The following is a 17,606-nucleotide window of genomic DNA, read 5'->3' as shown; positions in this document are numbered from 1 at the left end:
TGTTCTTTTCTATCAATTTAATCAGACTCCAAAAGGTTTGACAAGTTCACGTTGGGGCAGCCTGACAGTATTTAGTAAGGCATCAGGTTAAAAATGGATCTCAATAATTCAAATACCATGTCCATCTTTTATCTAAAAAAACTATACCATCTCAATCAAATTATAGCAGTCCAGGTGCAGAACAATCGTATAAAACAGGTATTTGCAGCACAGCATACACAGTCAAATCCAACAAAATGGGTTCTTTGTTACATCATGTCAATGTGCATGTGTGGTGGTTACTGAAGAGCACGCCAGAAATTGCATGCTGGAGCGTAAGAATCATAAGGGTAAATGTCGTTCATGATGCTTTGTAGACAATCTCAACGTGTCTCAGGTTGTCCTGGGAGGAAGAAGGGGGAAGGTAAAAGGTCAGGAGGCCATCCTCTGCAAGAGTGAACTCCACTTCGTGTTCATCAACTCTGCAAAGCTCTGGCCTGGTGTCTGAATACGCCCCAAACCGCCCTGGTCCTCGGCATCTTATATGAACTGTCGTAGCTGAAGAATCTGCAACGCTTGAAATATTGTCAAGTGCACCACCGGAGTTGAACATGTCGATCAGTCCAAGAGGCGCAAACTGGACGACTTCGCTGAAAATCTGGTGCAAGAAGCAAAGAATGTCTGTAAAAACTTAATATTTACAATGTGGAATACATGTAAGAAGGGAGGGAGTGGAAAGTAATCTGAAGTTCTGACCTTTATTGGTGAAATGCTGTAGATCTCACATGTCATAGTAGACAGTGACACCTCCAAACTTTGGTGTTTCTGAAGCCTTGAAAGAGAACCTGGGAGACAAAACAGATGGCTAATCAGTCACTGATAGTATAGTGGTACGATGGGATTGTTAGAAAGAAACAGTCAGCCAACAATATTTACATGAACCGAAAGCATATACTGCAGTCTCCCCATTCCAGTCATCACCAGCTATCTCCTCGAGAGATTCTACGTCGGACGGTGAGAGCTGACCAGTTATGTTTATGTTGGTAGGAACATAAGCAGTTTGTTTAACTGGCCAAACCCACTGTCCAGCTCCCTGACAATTGAACACTCCAATGACACCAGTGAAATTGTTCAAGTTCCATATCTTCATCAGACTGCAGAAGAATTCACAAATTAGCACTCCCTCCGTTTCTTTTTAGTTGTCGCTGAATAGTTTAATTTTGCACTATCCAGCGACAACTAAAACGAAACGGAGGGAGTATGCTATAAGGAACAACTTAGTAGCAAAAGAAAATGTAAATCTATATTCGTGCTCATACCTTTTGCCATCCATGACTGGGTCAGTGAACAGACAATCGCGTGTAGGACGACCAGCATACCTTGCTCTTAGAATCGAACCATCTGGTAGAACAAGCTTTTTTAGAACACTGAAATCATGCACCCCAGGTTTGTCACTGCGTATCACAACAAATTTACATGCATGGTCAATTCCTGTGCTTGGGTTAAAAGTAATCAACCACAAGACCATAAATAGAAGATATATTAAGTAAATGGTCTACACAAAACTACCTGACATAAACACCACCTCCACTCAGGGCTCTAGCTGCTCCGTGGAATTCCGCTGATTCATGCTTGCTCTTCACAAGGAAAACGAAAATTAGCTGCTACTGAAGTATAGAAGTGAGCCTAAACATACTGCCCGAGATGTCGAAATCTCACATGGAACATATCCCAGTCAGGTATGAAGATTTCTCCCAACAATAGGCTATTGAATGCCACAGACGCAATGTGCAGAGTTTGCAGTGTTGGTTCCCGAGGCATGAAATCTTCTGAGGCTCTAGCAACTGCACTCTTCAAGGCACTAGAAAACAACCAAGAATTATATCAGATTCTATCTACACTCATATTTTCCACAGCTAGAAATATGCTACCTTTTTTTAGATAATGGATACTAGTCCAGCTTCTCCTCGTTTGGAGGATTAGCCAATACACCAAAAGTTTTTACATGAAGTAGTCACACGACTAGCCACATATGGAGGGACAGACCTCCCGAAACACACCATAGAAGACCACGGTTTGATAACCAGAAAAAGACACACAATCCATAGACAAAACTACGAAGCAATTCGATTTGTAAACCTCCATCCATGTTGAGCAAAAATCTGTAGAGCCGTGCACTCTAACCGTCGACAAGCTTCCTTTATTTGGATACCCTCTTCTTGTTTATGAAGAACAGCCCACGTCCTAAACCAATGCGTCGCCCTAAAGAGTACCTGCAAGTATGTTAACATGGGTTTTTTGTCAAAAACTAAATCATTCCTACTTATCCAGATAGCCCAGCATATAGCAGCAACACCTGAAATAATCAAATGTTTAGTTTTCGAAGGCATCCCAAAAAGTCAATTCCCAAAAGCGTGTCTAACTGATCTCGGTTGATTGAAACCCAAACTCCAAAAAACTAACCTCCATATGAACTGAGCATAGTGACAAGCAAAAAACAAGTGTTGAATCGATTCATCCGAGTGACAAAAGGCACACTTTCTATCACCATGCCAATTACGCCTCAGAAGATTATCTTTTGTTAAAACCACCCCTCTAATTAAATACCACATAAATATTTTTATCTTCAAAGGTACCTTCAAAGACCATAGAGTCTTATTATAAGTCACATGATTATTGTTAAGGAGTGCTCTATATATTGACCTGACCGAGAAAAGACCCGTCACAGATAAATCCCATTTGAACATATCATTTTCCCCACATAGCTCAACCTGAGCTACTCTGAGAACCAACAGATGCCATAACCTCAGGTTTTCACCCACCAATGCTCTTTGAAAAGAAACATTAAGCGGAACCGTTTCGAAAACCGACGCTACAGCAGCACTCTTTTTGCGCGCTATATTATACAACGATGGATATTGGGTCATTAAAGGTTGCAACCCCAACCAGCGGTCCTCCCAAAACCTAATCTGAGTCCCGTTTTTCAAGATAAAAGAACCTAAATTTAGGAAGGTGTCCTTCACTTTCATCAAACCTGCCCAGAAATGGGAGTCACCTGGTTTTGAGGTTACTTTTGTGAGCGTGTATCTACTCAGATATTTTTTTCTAAGCAAAGTTTGCCACAAACCATCCCCATTCAACAATTTAAACAACCATTTACTAAGCAGACACTTGTTCTGGACGTCTATATTCTGAATACCCAAACCCCCTACTTCTTTTGGCTGGCAAAGAATTTCCCATTTAGCAAGTCTAAGAAATATGCTACCTAAAGATGCTGTCTGAATTGTGACTCATGCAGCAGATTAGGTTGTTTGTTTTGAAGTTCTGGGCAATTGATTTCTCAAGAGCCTGCTGGTACTTTCGAGTTACTGCAACACGACCACCAAATCCGCGTCCAAGAGTTTCCAACACGTTCTGAACATCAACCTTCACGCCATCCACACCCACACTAGGAAGGTAGCTGCGCTGATCATTGTAGAACTCATATATCTTGTCAGGATCAACGATACCCACTCCAAATTTCTCCAAGCTATCCATGGCAATATCCCTCAGATTCGCAACATTACCCCGCGATTGGACTGGATAAACAAGCTTTGGATTATACTTCTTCATCACTTTGGATGTTGCTAAGGTGCCTCCCCAATATCCAAGTAAAGCATGCCACATGTAGACGCACCTATAGTTTTGCACATTGCATCTTAACCATCAAAAAAATATAAAGATTCAGTCATCATAGAACAAGTATTCTGAAAAAAAAATTACTTGACTCCATGTTTTTCTTTTATCGTTTTAACAAGGTCCTCAAGATTCTTGCAGGTTTCCCCCCTGAACTTATGATTCTCCTTCAGATCAGCCAGCCTCTGCGCAAATCTGGCATAATTACAGTATGAATCAGGAACTGGCGCTATGCACACTTTTATGGATTACCAAAGGATGGAACACTAACACAGTCTGCGCACGGAGGGCTTCATCCACTTCCTTGATTTCGTCAACTGTTTCTTGCCAACCATCATCTATAATCAGAAACCTTGGTGGCACACCACCTTCACGCAGACTGTAGGACATGAAATGCATCATTAGTAAGTGATAGCTATGAAAATGAGGCAAAAGATGCTCTTAGTGTGTGTTCCCATTTTCTAGTGAAACATTTGTTCCTACAAACCTTTGAAGGCCCTCCTCAATCCCACTTGGGTTAACAATTAAATTATGCTGTCAGACCATTTTGTCAATCGTACATCTACACATGTACATATTCTTATATATATCTAAACTACTAAATATATTCTAACATATTTTACTTGACCTGTAGGCTTCATCGTGAGTATTTTTTAAGGAATAGATCCTCAATGAAATGGATACCCTTACAGGATGACAATGATCCTCAACGAAATGGATACCCTTACAGGATGGCAGTGATCCTTATTTTTGGAAAAATGTTATTCTCTTTGAATTTCACTATGTGTTCATTGATCATCATTTTGCAGGATGACAATGATGAGTACAACGAAAATAGGAGATCTAATGGAAAATGGGTTGGTTCAAGAAGTCAACTAAATGGAAGTTACTCTGATCATCGAAGTTATAATGGTACCTACTTGCTTACTAGAGAAAATTTCTTTGTGATGCCACGTTTGTTCGTATTTCTTGATTGGATATGGCCCCATATACATGTTTCCTCCGGGTGTTTTGGAATCCTTATCTCCCCTTTTTCCGGTATGTGTAGCAACCCTGTAGTACTAAAGACTGGTGTTATAATCAGCATATGGTTGTTTTGTTAGAAAGTAATATTATGTCAATGAAATTTACTTGAGGAAAGATGCTCTGTTGCACAAATACTTAGGGTTGATTGTGAGGTTTATCTAGGATTTGATGCACCCTCATTACCTGTTACCTACCACATCTCTTTGTTGAAGCTGTCTTAAGGACCTATTGAACGGATATATGTTGTCGATGCTATATGATGATGAACATCTCATATGTTGCAATGTTCCACCTCCACGGTTTTGTCCCTATCGGCTCTCACGTCACCCCCTCCTCATTCCCCTTCCTGTAGAGCTCCCTTCCCTCTGCATCGCCTTTTTGCTGAGTCTGGTTGGTTGAAAGGATTATGAAAGTAGAATGTGCTTAGGATATCTAATTCTTTCTTCAGGTAAGTATTCTTGGAGACCACATTGTCTATTAATTTACTTTTTATGGAGTTCCCTAGTGTGTGGGTTTGAATATGGTGGAAGCTGGACCTGTATTGGTAGCCCCTCAAGTTTCTCTTGCAGTAGACACTACAAATTTCATATTTTGTATAGTCGTTATTACCTAAGCACCAAAGCCCTCCCTCCCATTTGGCGGCATCAGATTCTCAGTCATGCAAGAGCAGATCCTCGGTGACCAACTAAACCAGCTATCCTATAATAGATTATTTGACCCAGGTTGCATACATGGAGTTCCTTCACGGTTCTAGAAAACTAAAATTGTTTTATAATTTGGAATGGAGGAAGTAACAGATAGGAGTATGAATTCACATGGACCACATGATAATTACGTGGGGAGATTTATTGCAAAATTTTGCTTTGGTGTCCATTTATCGTATGTTTTCATAACACTACGGCTGTACAATTTGTTGTCTGAATTGTTTCTATGGAACGTAGTAAGCAACTTGCATTTGAGAAACAATAGGAAATAAAAGAAGAGCATCATCAGTAATTTGATCACCAGCTTACATTTCTATTTGGGTTTTTCCTCTGTACAGTATAGTCCCTAGTTTGTTTGAAGCAGCTAGCGTTTGAACTCCTTGAGCTTCTTCTTTCTGCATTTCAGGAGCTAGATGGCACCGTGAGGAGGTGGTGTGAAGATAAAAAGCAATTATGTGCCCAGTTTCTGACTGGCCCCATGTTAACTTGATAGCAACAAAAAAAGTTTGGAACAAGATAGATGTGTATATTAATGTCCACGGACCGTTACCTGATGTCGGATTTCTAGCCAATAATTATTTGCTTCATCTTCATGTATACTCCAGTTCCTAAACTCCCACCTGCATTCCTCACGGCCCAACATTCTTAAATGAGCACAAAGATCATGTTGCACGTCTCTTCAGCTATATTTAAGATCCATTTTACCAGGTCCCATAGACATTGCATTTTCAACAGAACCCTCTCTAATAGTTGCGCGGGCTGATTTTGCCCTGCAAGAGGAAAAAACAAAGTTCAGGCGAAAGCCAAGGTACCGCCAACAATTAAATTTGGATGCTCGCTTATCAGGTTTCATTTGGACATGTTGTTAGCTGTGTGAATCCTGAAGTGGTAAGAAAAACAGACAAGACCCGAGGAAAAGCAATAGTAAGTTAAAAAAGAAAAAAACTACAAATTATTGGAAGCACACGTCCTTGAACTAATATTTGTTTTGTAGACAGTTGGTCCAAGTGTCTATATCAATGCCATACTAATTTCTTTCCCAGGACGAAAAAGCAAAAGAAGCTGCTACAAGCAAGATGCATTAAGATTTTAGGGTACACTAATCTCAACTTATTCTACTAGAACAGTGTATATGTTCTGATGATTGTATATAATGGTGGTTTGGCATGACATGAATCATAAGGTTCCATTTGATGGATACTCAGGTATCACAGATGCCATAACTATCAGATTTGTTTATACTACAAGCAATTAAGATTCCATTTCAATTTAGGCGTAAATATTTCATAGGTTACTATTCTAATGCAGGCAGCTGCAACTTTGAAAGAAAAACTTAGTTAGTCTTGTTTGAGTTCGGCATAGCATTCGTCCTATGGTTTTTTCATCATTAGTTTATCCTTGCCCACTGGTATTCTTAACCTAATTCCTTCGACCGGTAATACAGAATCACAAAATTTAGGAGAGAGTAACATGTGAGCTAGAATTTTATGGCGACTGAAAGGGAATTAGGCTTACACCTAGTTCCTAAATAATTTTGGTGGTTGAATTACCCAACATAAATCTTTGGACTAACTAGTTTGCTCTAGTGTATAAGTTATACAGGTGTCAAAGGTTCACACTTAGCCAATAAAAAGACCAAGTGTTGGGTTCAACAAAAATGCAAAGGAGCAACCGAAGGCTCCTCTGGTCTGGCGCACCGGACTGTCCGGTGTGCCACCGGACAGTGTCCGGTGCACCACCGGACATGTCCGGTGCACCAGATGACTCAGGTTTCAAACTCGTCACCTTCGGGAATTTCCAGAGGCACTCGCGCTATAATTCACCGGACTGTCCGGTGTGCACCGGACATGTCCGGTGCTCCATGGAAGGACGACCTCAGGAACTCGCCAGCCTCGGGTTTTCACTCCAGCCGCTCCGCTATAATTCACCGGACTGTCCGGTGTACACCGGACTGTCCGGTGCATCTGCGGAGCAACGGCTACTTCAGGCGCCAACGGCTACCTGCAGCGCATTTATTGCGCGCCAGCGCGCGCAGAGGTCAGGCACGCCCATGCAGGCGCACCGGACACTCTACAGTGCATGTCCGGTGCGCCACCGGACATCAAGGCGGGCCCAGAAGACAGAACTCCAACGGTCATTTTCCAACGGCACTGGTGACGTGGCGGGGGCACCGGACTGTCCGGTGTGCACCGGACTGTCCGGTGCGCCATCAAACAGACGGCCTCCACCAACGGTCAAGTTGGTGGTTGGGGCTATAAATACCCCAACCACCCCACCATTCATTGCATCCAAGTTTTCCACTTCCTAACTACTACAAGAGCTCTAGCATTCAATTCTAGACACACCAAAGAGATCAAATCCTCTCCAAATTCCACACAACGCCATAGTGACTAGAGAGAGTGATTTGCTTGTGTTCTTTCGAGCTCTTGCGCTTGGATTGCTTCCTTCTTTCTTGATTCTTTCTTGTGATCAAACACTCCTTGTAATTGAGGCAATAGGCACCAATTGTGTGGTGGCCCTTGCGGGAAGTTTGATTCCCAAGTGATTTGAGAAGAGAAGCTCACTCGGTCCGAGGGACCGATTGAGAGAGGGAAGGGTTGAAAGAGACCCGGCCTTTGTGGCCTCCTCAACGGGGAGTAGGTTTGCAAGAACCGAACCTCGGTAAAACAAATCCGCGTGTCACACTCTTCATTTGCTTGCGATTTGTTTTGCTCCCTCTCTCGCGGACTCGTTTATATTTCTAACGCTAACCCGGCTTGTAGTTGTGATTATTTTTGAGAATTTCAGTTTCACCCTATTCACCCCCCCCCTCTAGGCGACTTTCAATTGGTATCAGAGCCCGGTGCTTCATTAGAGCCTAACCGCTCAAAGTGATGTCGGGAGATCACGCCAAGAAGGAGATGGAGACCGGCGAAAAGCCCACTACAAGCCACGGGAGCACTTCATCGGAAGAGTCCCGCACCAAGAGGAAGGAGAAGAAGAAGAGCTCCTCCAACAAAGGAAAGGAGAAGAAATCTTCTTCGCACCACAAAGAGAAGAAGGAGAGATCTTCCTCCCACAAGCCACATCGGAGAGGGGACAAGCACAAAAGGATGAGGAAAGTGGTCTACTACGAGACCGACACTTCATCAACATCGACCTCCGACTCCGATGCGCCCTCCGTAACTTCTAAACGCCAAGAGCGTAAGAAGTTTAGTAAGATCCCCCTACATTACCCTCGCATTTCTAAAAATGCACCTTTACTTTCCGTCCCATTAGGCAAACCACCAACTTTCGATGGTGAAGATTATGCTAGGTGGAGTGATTTAATGCGATTTCATCTAACCTCACTCCACAAAAGTATATGGGATGTTGTTGAGTTTGGTGCACAGGTACCATCCGTAGGGGATAAAGACTATGATGAGGATGAGGTGGCCCAAATCGAGCACTTCAACTCTCAAGCGACAACAATACTCCTCGCCTCTTTAAGTAGAGAGGAGTATAACAAAGTTCAAGGGTCGAAGAGCGCCAAGGAGGTTTGGGATGTGCTCAAAACCGCGCACGAAGGAGATGAGCTCACCAAGATCACCAAGCGGGAAACGATCGAGGGGGAGCTCGGTCGGTTCCGGCTTCGCAAAGGGGAAGAGCCACAACACATGTACAACCGGCTCAAGACTTTGGTGAACCAAGTGCGCAACCTTGGGAGCGTCAAGTGGGACGACCACGAAATGGTTAAGGTTATTCTAAGTGAAAGTTCCCTTTGACCCGGGAACAGGATCTGGATGTCGCCTAGAGGGGGGGTGAATAGGCGAATAAAACTTTTTACTTTAAAACTTAAATTCTTACTCTACTCGAAGACTTAGTACGCAGTGGAGTGAGAAGACTCTTCGAGTAGGTTGCAGCGGAATAGAAGATCCTGTCTCAAAATATCCTGCACTTCAAATAAAGCTTATACCACAGATAAGTGTTGAAGTGCAGATATAAAGGCGAGTAAGACAGAGAGTTAGAATACAATACGGAACAGAGCACACAGACGCATGGATTTATCCCGAGGTTCGGCCAAGCCTGAAATGCTTGCCTAGTCCTCGTTGGAGTTAGCCACACCTGGGCTTGGAGTCTATTTCAACTCCTTCCTCCGTTTGCTCAGATCTGTCAATATGACAGATAGAGCCTTTCACTATTGAGATGGGTTACAACAACACCGTGGCTGCTTACAAACTTCTCGGCAGCACCTCGGTAGAGTAACGATACGCTCAAGACCTTGCTCTAGCTCTTAGCAGCTCTTTTCCACTCTCTAAAGGCTTATAGCTGTGCCTTCTACACAAACTATAGAGTTACACACAAGAGGGAGAGCGAGAATTGATTTGAGTGAAGTCTATACTTGTTGGCTGCACTTGTATATCGCTGGAGGCGCCTAGGGGTCCCTTTTATAGGCATAAGGGGCCTAGGAGCCGTTGGAAGCAATCCAGGAAGGCAAATCTTGCCTTCTGTCGGGTGGAGCACCGGACAGTCCGGTGCACACCGGACACTGTCCGGTGCCCGATTTCTTTCCTTCTGTGGCGAAGCCGACCGTTGGCAGTCTTGGAGCCGTTGGCGCACCGGACATGTCCGGTGCACACCGGACAGTCCGGTGCCATCTTCTAGCCGTTGGCTCGGCCACGTGTCCCGCGCAGATTGCGCAGCCGACCGTTGGCCCGGCCAACCGTTGGCTCACCGGACAGTCCGGTGCACACCGGACAGTCCGGTGAATTTTAGCCGAACGTCGCCGACGAATTCCCGAGAGCGGTCTTTTCACCAGAGTTAGCCTGGCGCACCGGACACTGTCCGGTGCACCACCGGACACTGTCCGGTGCACCACCGGACAGTCCGGTGCACTCAGACTGAGCAGAACCTTGGCTGTACACAGCCAAGCCTTTGCACCTCGTTCCTTTTCTTCTTCTTTCTGTTTCTATCACTTAGACAAGTATATTAGTATACTAAAACCAATGTACCAAGTCTAGAAACATACCTTCACTTAATTATTACATCCATAGCATTTCACATGCTTGAGCTTTGATGTTGGACTCATAAATCATCAAGTCGGCTTGACTTGATCTGGATTGACATTTCTTAACTCCAACATCCTGCAAAGGTCACATAGAACATTTCCAAACATAGGAACAACCCAAACTAAAGATCAAGATGAACTTAGCTCTTTTGGGCTGCTTCCAGTTCTGGTTTTGACACTTGTTCTCCTTCTAGTGACCTTGATCTCCTTCTTAGAGCTTGGTCTTGAGCCTTATGACTTACACCACATCACTGTAGCTGTTACCTCATTGGCTGTAAGTCACGTCCTTATGTAGTGATCCTTGATGTGCCGTAGCTGTTCTCAACTCGATCACCCTTGACTTTGCAAGCCTTCTTCTTCACCCTTGGCTTTGGGTTCCTCAGCCTCCTTGACCTTCTCCCGTGCACTTGGTACCTCGAAGCTCTTCTTGCCTCCGTCCTTGGCTTGATCAGTTGTCTCCGAGCTACGCACCCAAGTCTCACTTTTGCAATGTCCATCTTACTTGTGCTGTCCATTATGTATCCATAATCCAGTTCTTGGACCATCACATTTGTTCACTTGTGTAGAACCCTGTAGGCTTTACTTTAAGCACCTGTTCAACACTTAGTACACTTGTTAGTCCTTTAATTAAGTTGTCATCCAAACACCAAAACTCACAAGAGAGCTTTCAATCTCCCCCTTTTTGGTGATTGATGGCAACACAATTAAAGCTTACATAAGAATAAGATTTGAAGCACAAATTTTCAATTCTAAGTTATAGAATGCTCCCCCTAATTATGTGCTTACTTCAAAAACATAGTCTTGGCCTCAGACGCCAATTTGCACATACTTAGGCAATTCGAAACATTTCTACACCTTAGCACTTTTTAGGATGCATTGTGTCAAGAATCAAACCTTGATGCTATAATACACAAATGCACATAATCAGAGTTAAACATCATTCAAATTTGTGGATATATCACAGGAATATCAACCTACTACTATTCACCATTAAGATACCAATTTAAACTAAGATACCAATTTAAAGCAATCTTAAAGCACCATTAACCACATGACTATCTATTACACTATAGAAGCCAGTTAATTCATCACAGCAGAAACACTAGTCCATATGATGCAACACATATAATACTGTAGGAAGCATATGAATACCCCACTAGCAAAGCTTAAAACTAACACATCACCCCTTAGGATAAGCTTTCCTCTCAGGTTGAGATAAGCTTTAATACACAAATTCTCCCCCTTTGACATCAAACACCAAAAACCATACTCAAGCAAGGACATAGGATGATGTCAAGGGACAGCAGGGTGTTAAGGAGGAAAAACGATTATCAAAAACTCCCCCTTATTTATTGAACATATGCACTACCAACATTTAGGTAAGATACATATATGCAAAAAGATTAATACTTCCTTTTGTACCTTTACCATGTTGCAGTGTACTTCCCATCTTGAAAGTATTTGATCTCTCGAGAGCTTCTCCACACTTGTGCCTGATTCTTTCTCCTAACTTTTTCTTGTTGCTAAGACACCAAACTTATAACAAGTTATAGTATTGGGCACAAGAAGAAACTTCTATTCTAATGATTATCAAAAGATGTCAATTGAAGCAGACTATCACGGCTACCAATTGAAAGATACCAATTGCAAAAGTTCATTTATTATCATAGCTCCATGATATTTAAGAATAAGCATCTATTATCACCAGATATTATAGAGCATGAGCAATCTACAAATATGTACTTACTCATGACTTGAGATACCAATTTCTTGACTTATAGAGGTACCCAAGTCCTGATTGCTCCATTTCTTGCTTATCTTCTCTTTTCCACCTAGAGACTATACAAGATTGCTCAAGAAACAGTTAGTCTCAAAAGACACGAGTTATGTGTGCTCCCCCTCAAGTTGTGCATCAAGTATTTGAATGACTTGCACTTTGCACATTCTAGCTTCCTTAGAACTAGAGGGAATCACCATATACCTTGGTTAAGGCATACCCTATCATTTTCATCACAAAAGATACCAATTTGAATATCAAATGAAAAACCACTTAATACCAATTGAAGGCTAAATGAAAGGTTGACTAAATACAACACTGCATGCCTCAGTGGCACCTAAGCCAATTGAATACTCACAGGAAGTATAACATTTACACGCAACTTAGACATGCTTCATAATTAGCTATCATTGCATCACATATACTAATTGAAAAACAACACGATCATGTCTAAGCACATCATAGTTAAGAAGGTTCTTTAGGTACACCAAAAGAAACAACATTTTAAGGCATAAGTCTTCTAAGACACGATGCTACCAATGAAATGCAAGAACACAGCTATGATCACTATCAATGGAACTTCAAGATATTCAATAAAATTGCACAGTTCCATTTTCCATACCTTTGCCTTTTTGAGAGTATTTGTTATCACCAATTCAGGGCTCCTTACGCATCTCATAGCTCAAAAGGGCACGACATGGATTTGAAATTCTCATAATACCAAACCAGGGTAGTCATGTGAACATGGACTAAACAAAATGTCATGTTTGCACATAGCATGACTTACACACAGTTACATGTTTTATCCATATACACAAAGAGGGTTAATCGCTGTGGATATAACGAATGAAAGAGCTACCCATGAATGATTCAAAAGATATATCCTTTAGTGCACTAGTCATGATTAAACAAACATCATTATGATTTATTTAGCACAGGCAATCATAAAGCATCACTACTCCAAAGACAGGTAGCACAACAAGCTAACTTAAGAGCAATACTAAATTGCAGTTATGTACTTAAAATACACGAGTACCGTCCTTTGGAGAGCACGTTGTAGATTCTCATCAAAGTCCTTTACTTGATTCACCAATAATGGTTCAGGACCTATACACCTTATTTCACTTGAGATGAACATGGGATTAGTGTTTTACAATAAATCAACCTTGGGTCAATAAACACCAAAACAATTGACAGCTTAAGCATTTTTAGTTAACTGTCTTAAGCTCTCCCATGGTCTCCAGTCCATCTCAAGGCACCTGCATGGTCTAGTTAGCACAGTTTGGTACCCACCTCGGGATGGGTCCATAACGATCAACTAAAAGTGCCTTTGGTATCCAAATAGTCTTTGTGCTAGTTCTAGGTGAGCTCGTTGTAGATCTAGCACAAGTATATGATTTGGGTCTCCTAAGCAAATGAGATTGAGACAACTTTACTCGTTTAGGAGCCTTACCTTTATTACATACCTTGGATAGATGACCCTGCTCGCCACACTTGTAGCAGAAGCGTCGCTCAACTTGACATGATACTTGCTGTTTGTTATTTTCCTTAGTGGGGGTCAACTTGGAGAGTGCATGTGCTTGGTTCATGGAGATTGCACGGGCTTGGTTCATCAATAGCGGACAAGACGTGATCATGTGGTCCTTATTGTTGCATCCAAAACAACTCCTTGTCCCTTCATCCTTGTCTTTGTATGGACAAGATGCGATAAGGTGGCCTAGCTTCTTGCACTTGAAACACCTCCTTTTTCCTCTTCTCTTTTTGCTCTTTGATGACATAGAGAAAAGGTCAGTGCAAACAACATGATTAAATAAATCTTTACCTTTTTCCAAGCTCATGTTGATTTCTTCATCTTTAGGAACAATCTTTTTATGAAGCTCAACACTTGCTGCAGTTTTTCCTTTCTCAAGCTTCTTCACCACGCGCCCGTGGATATCTTGAGAGAGTTGAGCAATGCGTCTTCTCCTTAGTTGTCTTTGCTTCTTGTTCCCACACAATTTCTTTTGTGACCCTGCATCTTGATGCTTATTCAAACATTGGCTTTCTTTTGAACAGCAGGGGTTAGCACATGGTGATATACAATTCAAATGCGCACTCGTGCGAGAGTGAGGTTCACATGAATTTAAGTTCGCAATTATGACCTCATGAGCAATATTAAGCATGATATGGTCATCAACTAATTCATTATGAGAATAATATAGCATATCATATTTTTCACTTAGAGCAAGTTTTTCTAAATTTATCATTTCTACTTGATTCTTAAGCATAGAATTCTCAGCTTTAAGTTGAGCAACATCAGATAATACATCATGATTATTTCTTTGCTCAAATAAAATAGATTCATACCGATGGACCAAATTATCATGAGAGCACTTTAGCTCCTCATGTTCTTTGGTCATCTTCTCCAGGCTGTCGTTGGTTTTGATGAGAGTCTCCTCTAGCCTGAGAAGCGTCTCGCCTTGTTCCTTGTTCCTCCTCAACAACTTAACCAAGAGCACTTTGTCTTCTTTGTTGAGATGGGTGTAGAACCGGCGAATCTCCTTTTCTTCCACATCACCGGTCTTATTTTCCCTGTCATTATTATTAGTGGAAGCAGTACAGGAAAATGTACCTTGTGGTGATGAAGACTCATCCTCGCTATCATCCTCATATTCCTCCTCATCATCGCTTTCGTCTCCACCATCATTATCAGCAATAAAACATTTATCACTAGTGGAGAACAAACCTGTTGACGAGGTGGATTCATCGTTTGGGTGCCATCGTTCTTGTTCTTCTCCCTTTGAATGGTTAGTATCACAAGTAATATTGGGAGTAGGAGCAGTACAATTTGCCACACAATATTTTACTTTAATTCTATTCCATAAATCATGAGCATCAACAATTAAGTCATTACCACTACTCATGATGGCAAAATAAGCACCTCTAGAAAGAGAATCAACTAAGATGCTGTAAGCACGGTGATTGAGAGAAAAACATCTTAGTTCATCATTAGAGGGATTTTTACTAATATCAGATGGAAAAATACTTCTCCTAAAGATCTGTCTCAAATCAGGATCAACACTCATGAAAGCATTATAAATAGAGACAGACCAAGATTTGTAATTAGAGCCATCGCCTAAAAGAAGTTCTACAATTACCTCTTGTGACGACATCGTTATCTCCGGACGGCTAAGCCCACACTGGAGAGGCCTAGCTTTGATACCAATTGAAAGTTCCCTTTGACCCGGGAACAGGATCTGGATGTCGCCTAGAGGGGGGGTGAATAGGCGAATAAAACTTTTTACTTTAAAACTTAAATTCTTACTCTACTCGAAGACTTAGTACGCAGTGGAGTGAGAAGACTCTTCGAGTAGGTTGCAGCGGAATAGAAGATCCTGTCTCAAAATATCCTGCACTTCAAATAAAGCTTATACCACAGATAAGTGTTGAAGTGCAGATATAAAGGCGAGTAAGACAGAGAGTTAGAATACAATACGGAACAGAGCACACAGACGCATGGATTTATCCCGAGGTTCGGCCAAGCCTGAAATGCTTGCCTAGTCCTCGTTGGAGTTAGCCACACCTGGGCTTGGAGTCTATTTCAACTCCTTCCTCCGTTTGCTCAGATCTGTCAATATGACAGATAGAGCCTTTCACTATTGAGATGGGTTACAACAACACCGTGGCTGCTTACAAACTTCTCGGCAGCACCTCGGTAGAGTAACGATACGCTCAAGACCTTGCTCTAGCTCTTAGCAGCTCTTTTCCACTCTCTAAAGGCTTATAGCTGTGCCTTCTACACAAACTATAGAGTTACACACAAGAGGGAGAGCGAGAATTGATTTGAGTGAAGTCTATACTTGTTGGCTGCACTTGTATATCGCTGGAGGCGCCTAGGGGTCCCTTTTATAGGCATAAGGGGCATAGGAGCCGTTGGAAGCAATCCAGGAAGGCAAATCTTGCCTTCTGTCGGGTGGAGCACCGGACAGTCCGGTGCACACCGGACACTGTCCGGTGCCCGATTTCTTTCCTTCTGTGGCGAAGCCGACCGTTGGCAGTCTTGGAGCCGTTGGCGCACCGGACATGTCCGGTGCACACCGGACAGTCCGGTGCCATCTTCTAGCCGTTGGCTCGGCCACGTGTCCCGCGCAGATTGCGCAGCCGACCGTTGGCCCGGCCAACCGTTGGCTCATCGGACAGTCCGGTGCACACCGGACAGTCCGGTGAATTTTAGCCGAACGTCGCCGACGAATTCCCGAGAGCGGTCTTTTCACCAGAGTTAGCCTGGCGCACCGGACACTGTCCGGTGCACCACCGAACACTGTCCGGTGCACCACCGGACAGTCCGGTGCACTCAGACTGAGCAGAACCTTGGCTGTACACAGCCAAGCCTTTGCACCTCGTTCCTTTTCTTCTTCTTTCTGTTTCTATCACTTAGACAAGTATATTAGTATACTAAAACCAATGTACCAAGTCTAGAAACATACCTTCACTTAATTATTACATCCATAGCATTTCACATGCTTGAGCTTTGATGTTGGACTCATAAATCATCAAGTCGGCTTGACTTGATCTGGATTGACATTTCTTAACTCCAACATCCTGCAAAGGTCACATAGAACATTTCCAAACATAGGAACAACCCAAACTAAAGATCAAGATGAACTTAGCTCTTTTGGGCTGCTTCCAGTTCTGGTTTTGACACTTGTTCTCCTTCTAGTGACCTTGATCTCCTTCTTAGAGCTTGGTCTTGAGCCTTATGACTTACACCACATCACTGTAGTTGTTACCTCATTGGCTGTAAGTCACGTCCTTATGTAGTGATCCTTGATGTGCCGTAGCTGTTCTCAACTCGATCACCCTTGACTTTGCAAGCCTTCTTCTTCACCCTTGGCTTTGGGTTCCTCAGCCTCCTTGACCTTCTCCCGTGCACTTGGTACCTCGAAGCTCTTCTTGCCTCCGTCCTTGGCTTGATCAGTTGTCTCCGAGCTACGCACCCAAGTCTCACTTTTGCAATGTCCATCTTACTTGTGATGTCCATTATGTATCCATAATCCAGTTCTTGGACCATCACATTTGTTCACTTGTGTAGAACCCTGTAGGCTTTACTTTAAGCACCTGTTCAACACTTAGTACACTTGTTAGTCCTTTAATTGAGTTGTCATCCAAACACCAAAACTCACAAGAGAGCTTTCACTAAGATCTCTCATTTTCCTTAACCCCACTCAAGTTCAATTAATTCGTGGTAATCCTAGATATACTAAAATGACCCCCGAGGAAGTTATCGGGAATTTTGTAAGTTTTGAGTGCATGATCGAAGGCTCAAGGAAGATCAACGAGCTTGATGATCCATCCACATCCGAAGCTCAACCCGTCGCATTCAAGGCGACGGAGGAGAAGAAGGAGGAGGCTACACCAAGTCGACAACCTATAGACGCCT

At 42.7% G+C, this 17,606-nt stretch overlaps 1 protein-coding gene across 1 annotated transcript; it reads right to left on the bottom strand.

Moving 5' to 3' along the window:
- Positions 1–104: 104 nt before the first annotated feature.
- On the bottom strand, positions 105–4,295 carry LOC103648566 (probable galactinol--sucrose galactosyltransferase 2). Its single transcript, XM_020548828.3, has 11 exons — positions 4,278–4,295; positions 4,142–4,188; positions 3,926–4,033; positions 3,742–3,849; positions 3,245–3,655; positions 1,699–1,840; positions 1,549–1,616; positions 1,299–1,433; positions 916–1,133; positions 736–824; positions 105–637 (listed from the first exon to the last, which is right to left on the bottom strand). The coding sequence occupies exons 1-11, from the start codon at positions 4,293–4,295 to the stop codon at positions 341–343; spliced, it is 1,641 nt and encodes a 546-aa protein (XP_020404417.1). The 3' UTR covers positions 105–340.
- Between the last annotated feature and the right edge of the window lie 13,311 nt (positions 4,296–17,606).

Source organism: Zea mays, chromosome 2 (assembly GCF_902167145.1).
Source record: "Zea mays cultivar B73 chromosome 2, Zm-B73-REFERENCE-NAM-5.0, whole genome shotgun sequence".
NCBI lineage: Eukaryota > Viridiplantae > Streptophyta > Magnoliopsida > Poales > Poaceae > Zea > Zea mays.
This window is presented reverse-complemented; position numbering and strand designations above follow the sequence as displayed.